Genomic DNA, 4,099 nt, shown 5'->3' on the forward strand with positions numbered 1-4,099 from the left:
GACACCCTACATAGTTTTAGAGAGTCGTCGTATACTAGTATTTGTATGAGGCAAACGCCTTCTATAATTAGAACACTGGGCGTTTTCTTCTACCGTCGCAATCGTATATAAGATGAAAGATTTCATTGTTTTCAACAATGTATAATAAAATATAAAATCTCATTCTTTTAAGGCTCAAAGAAGAGGAAAGCAAGAGAGACGGAGATGGAGATCCAAAATCCCTCACTCGATGTCGATGAAGATATATTGATGGTTGAGATCCTTCCTCGATTACCCATAAAATCACTGTTTCGATTTAAATCAGTATGTAAGAAGTGGCGTAATTTAATCTCAAACGACCCCATCTTCTTCACAAACCATTACCAATATCAGACAATTTCTTCTGCTATGATATGCAAACCAATTCTCAGAAACTTGGAATTCATCTCTACCTCAATCGAAGCCGAACCCAAGTTAAGTCTGGTGGGCGTACCCGACCCATCTATGAGCTATATAGCAACACCTCGTCAAACATCTTCATCTTCTTTGCTTGCTTCAACCAATGGACTTCTCTGCTTCTACCCTTACGAATTTAGGGAAGAGAGTAAATTCTATGTGTGTAACCCAGTTACCCAAGATTGTACATACATCAGAAACCCAGAGGATAGAGGACTTGCAGGCTTGGCTTTCGACCCATTGTTATCTTCACATTTTCAGCTAATCTGCCCATATAAAACTCATGGACCATATTCTTTACAAATTCATCATCCTCACATTGAGAGCGAACTCAGATTTCAAGTCTTCTCTTCTAAGAATTGTGTCTGGCGTGTATCAAAGGCTAAACTTGTCTTGTCTTTTAATCAACATTTACTGTACGGTTCCTTATCCATTTTCAATGGTGGGAAATTGTATTGGAGAGTTAATAAAGATATCATCTGGTTCGATCCTAGTGAAGATCGTGCAGGTCTTTTGTTTTCTCCTCCTGATGATGAGAAGATCAAGTATCCTAAAGTAGAGATAGGAGAATTCAATGGTCGTGGGCTTAGTTATGCTAAGATCACAGACAAACATATCGAGATATGGGTCATTAGAGAAGATAGTAATGGAAGTTTTCAATTTCAATGGACGAAGAGATACTGCGTGAATTGGGGCCAAATCTTCCAACACAACCAAAAGGTTGTTGCTTCTTCTTACAATAAGAAGAAGAAACTAAAGACTAGAGAAGCTTTGGATATTCTGGCGTGTCGACATGAAGCAATACCATTACCCTTTGGAGGTGGAGAGGTCTTGTGTATTTTAGTGCCGGAGATAAGAAGGGGATATTGCAGAGGGAATATTTTGAAATACAACTTGAGGACTGGGGAAATAGAAATATGCCATGGATTAGTGATGGAGAATTGGTTTCTTTACAAGGCTAGCCTTTTCCCATTGCCTAAGTCGACTGATTTTCATGTTAAATCATAAAAAGTTTATGATGAGCTTCTTTTTCTCTTTGATTTTATTTTTATTTTGTTTGCCCCTTCAATTTTTTCAATTAAAGTTAAACATGCACTTTAGTCGTTTGAGTTAATAAAAATTGATGTTAGATTTATCTTATATCATTTTTAATATCTTTGTCTAGTAGAGTGTGAAATCAGTGGGGGTCCCTTGAAATTTTACCTAATCTAGACCTTACAAGGGTCGGTTTGGAAATGCCATTCGAGGACACTGAACTTGTTTGACTGGCTTGGCCAGCATGTTCGATCTTCTTTCCTTAAACAAACTCACTCGCACACCAAAAAAATAAAAAATTTGAGAGGAAAGACCTTGTAAAATGGCGTCATGAACGAGTCTAGGGTTTCTCAAAATTTCCCTTGGAGCTCAATCTCTAAGCTCTCCTTTAGTCTCATTTTATGACGATGTGTTGAAACTTCTTGCTAATATATAGGTGATTCTAATATCATTAAGAGCTTCCCTAGTGATCAGTGTGGCAAGGAGATAATATCCGAGCGTTAGTCCTATTTTATGAAGATGGTTAAACACTTGTGTTTTCGTTGAGTTCGTAAAATAACAATTGATACAATATGAAATTGGGAAATTCATAAATTTTACTGTAGAAGCACCGATTCAGTATCTAGTTGGATAATCCCTTGAATATGCTAATATACTGTTGGAAAACTATATGAGGACCAAGTCCATTTTTATTTTAAAAAAGAAAAACACTTATTCATTCTTGTTTATGAAATTTAACCTTATAGTGCATTCAATATTAGAAAATTGATAGATGGATTGGATTTTATTCAAATGGAAGCTCTTGGTAGATAGAGCTGTACAAAGGAATTGGGCCAAATCTACCTAATCAAATGATCTCAACCACCCGATCTATAGTATGCAAGTCTAAAATTGACTTATGAGAATCTAAAATTCAGTGAACAACGATTCAGTGGTGTTGCTTTCTCCCCCATCTAAATATGTCTTAACAACATATTCCCAGTAATTTGAATTTGATGTGTAATTTGTCTTCTTGCATCAAGAGTTTTCTAATTAGGTTTGATTTTTTTAATTTTTTTTTCTTGATTGGGTTACGTCTATTTCTTAGTCCTTGGTTTTGCCCATATTTTTACTTATTGAGGATTGGTAGCCTTTGGTTACAATAATTTTTCATGAAACTTAGAAACTGATATTAGAATATCTTTGTTTTGATGTGTAATATTTCTGACATTATTTAGAAATTGGTCTTAGAAACTGAGTGATGGTATTTAGAATTTTAGATCAAATAATGAACCAACTTGAATTTTTGGAGTTTGTCATAACAAAATATTGAGATTTTACTATTTTGTGTGCGCAATAGTGGGTTATTTGCCTATACTTTATATGAAATTCCTTTATTTTCAGTTTAGTGCTAATGTTGTTGTGAATGGATGTATTATTAACTTGGGGACTTTTTTATGTTGCGGCCTGCATGTATTCTTCTTGGATGCAATTTTGGTCTATGCTTGAATTTTTTTTTTTTTTCTTTCTATTTGATCTTTTTTGTTGTTTTAAAAAGTATGATATTTTTCCCTGTCTGAAAGTGCCTCAACACTTTTTGAAATGTGGTATTTGAGAATTTTTTGGGAATTGGAGAGCCGCCTCCTAATTATATGTCTAAGAATCAAAGATGACCCTAAATTAGATTTGAGTCAGTTCACAGGTAAGACACAATGGCCAAGGGATCAAGTTACGGGTTGTGGATGGTGTTAAGCCTCGAACCCACCCAAATAAAAAGTTGGTTTCTACTAACTACTACAATCTGAGTCCAAGGTATCATAAGGTCAAAGAAAGAAGACTAGGGTCTAGCTAAGCTCTAAAGTCCTTTTTAGGGTGGTTAATTACATCCATTGTTAGCAAATGCGATCGCATATACCATTTCCAAACTGTATTAAGCATATGCTACCATCGTATCTATAAAAGTATGTTATCTGCACAATATGTGATGTCATACTTTTGTATGCAATGACATATTGTCTGGAGATGGATTTTCTACTTTTTTTTAGCATAAACTCATTTTTCTCTTATAAATAGCCCACTTCTACCTTCGTACTTCTTTTACAACATCTCTTCTACCATCTAATCTCTTTCTTACCCTCACAAAGCCTCCAACTATTTAATCTCATTACATTTTCTAATACATTTTCACATAATTATAAATGTTCCCTATATCTCTGTAGACACCCGAATTTGGACGGGCCCTCGACGCAAGATGCTCCCAAAAATCGAAAATTGGAATGAGCCCCGAAGCCCAAACCTACAAAAAATCCAACACATTTCAATTAATAAATGTCCGAGACCACTCACGTGACCACACTCCTACATCCCTAAATTCAACCCAATACTATTCTACCCAAGCCCAACCACTCTCATCAAACCCAAGCCCATTATTATTACTACTCAACCCTCTATCCAATTACCCACACCCAAACCCAACCTAAGCTAAGCCCATCACATAAAACCCAAACTACTTTCCTAAACCCAACCCAACCTAAGCCCAACTTACAACTTAAGCCCAATTCACTACCCAAACCCAATCCAACTCATCATCATCACATCAAACCAATCACCAAGAGATGACACATGTCATCATCTCCTTCCACCTCCCTCA

The 4,099-nt window shown here is 35.9% G+C and overlaps 1 protein-coding gene across 1 annotated transcript; it reads left to right on the plus strand.

Annotated features, from left to right (window-relative positions):
• The first annotated feature begins 220 nt into the window (after positions 1–220).
• Positions 221–1,561, plus strand: LOC147396495 (F-box protein At5g49610-like). Its single transcript, XM_086451860.1, has one exon. It carries the CDS (start codon positions 250–252, stop codon positions 1,441–1,443), a length of 1,194 nt encoding a protein of 397 aa, XP_086307986.1. The 5' UTR covers positions 221–249; the 3' UTR covers positions 1,444–1,561.
• Positions 1,562–4,099: the final 2,538 nt, after the last annotated feature.

Source organism: Akebia trifoliata, chromosome 8, assembly GCF_017979445.1.
Source record: "Akebia trifoliata isolate Shusen 1 chromosome 8, ASM1797944v1, whole genome shotgun sequence".
Classification (NCBI taxonomy): domain Eukaryota; kingdom Viridiplantae; phylum Streptophyta; class Magnoliopsida; order Ranunculales; family Lardizabalaceae; genus Akebia; species Akebia trifoliata.

What these genes read in the sequence shown, in the direction of transcription:
- LOC147396495 (XM_086451860.1), top strand. Translation starts at nt 250, where the DNA reads ATGGTTGAGATCCTTCCTCGATTACCCATAAAATCACTGTTTCGATTT.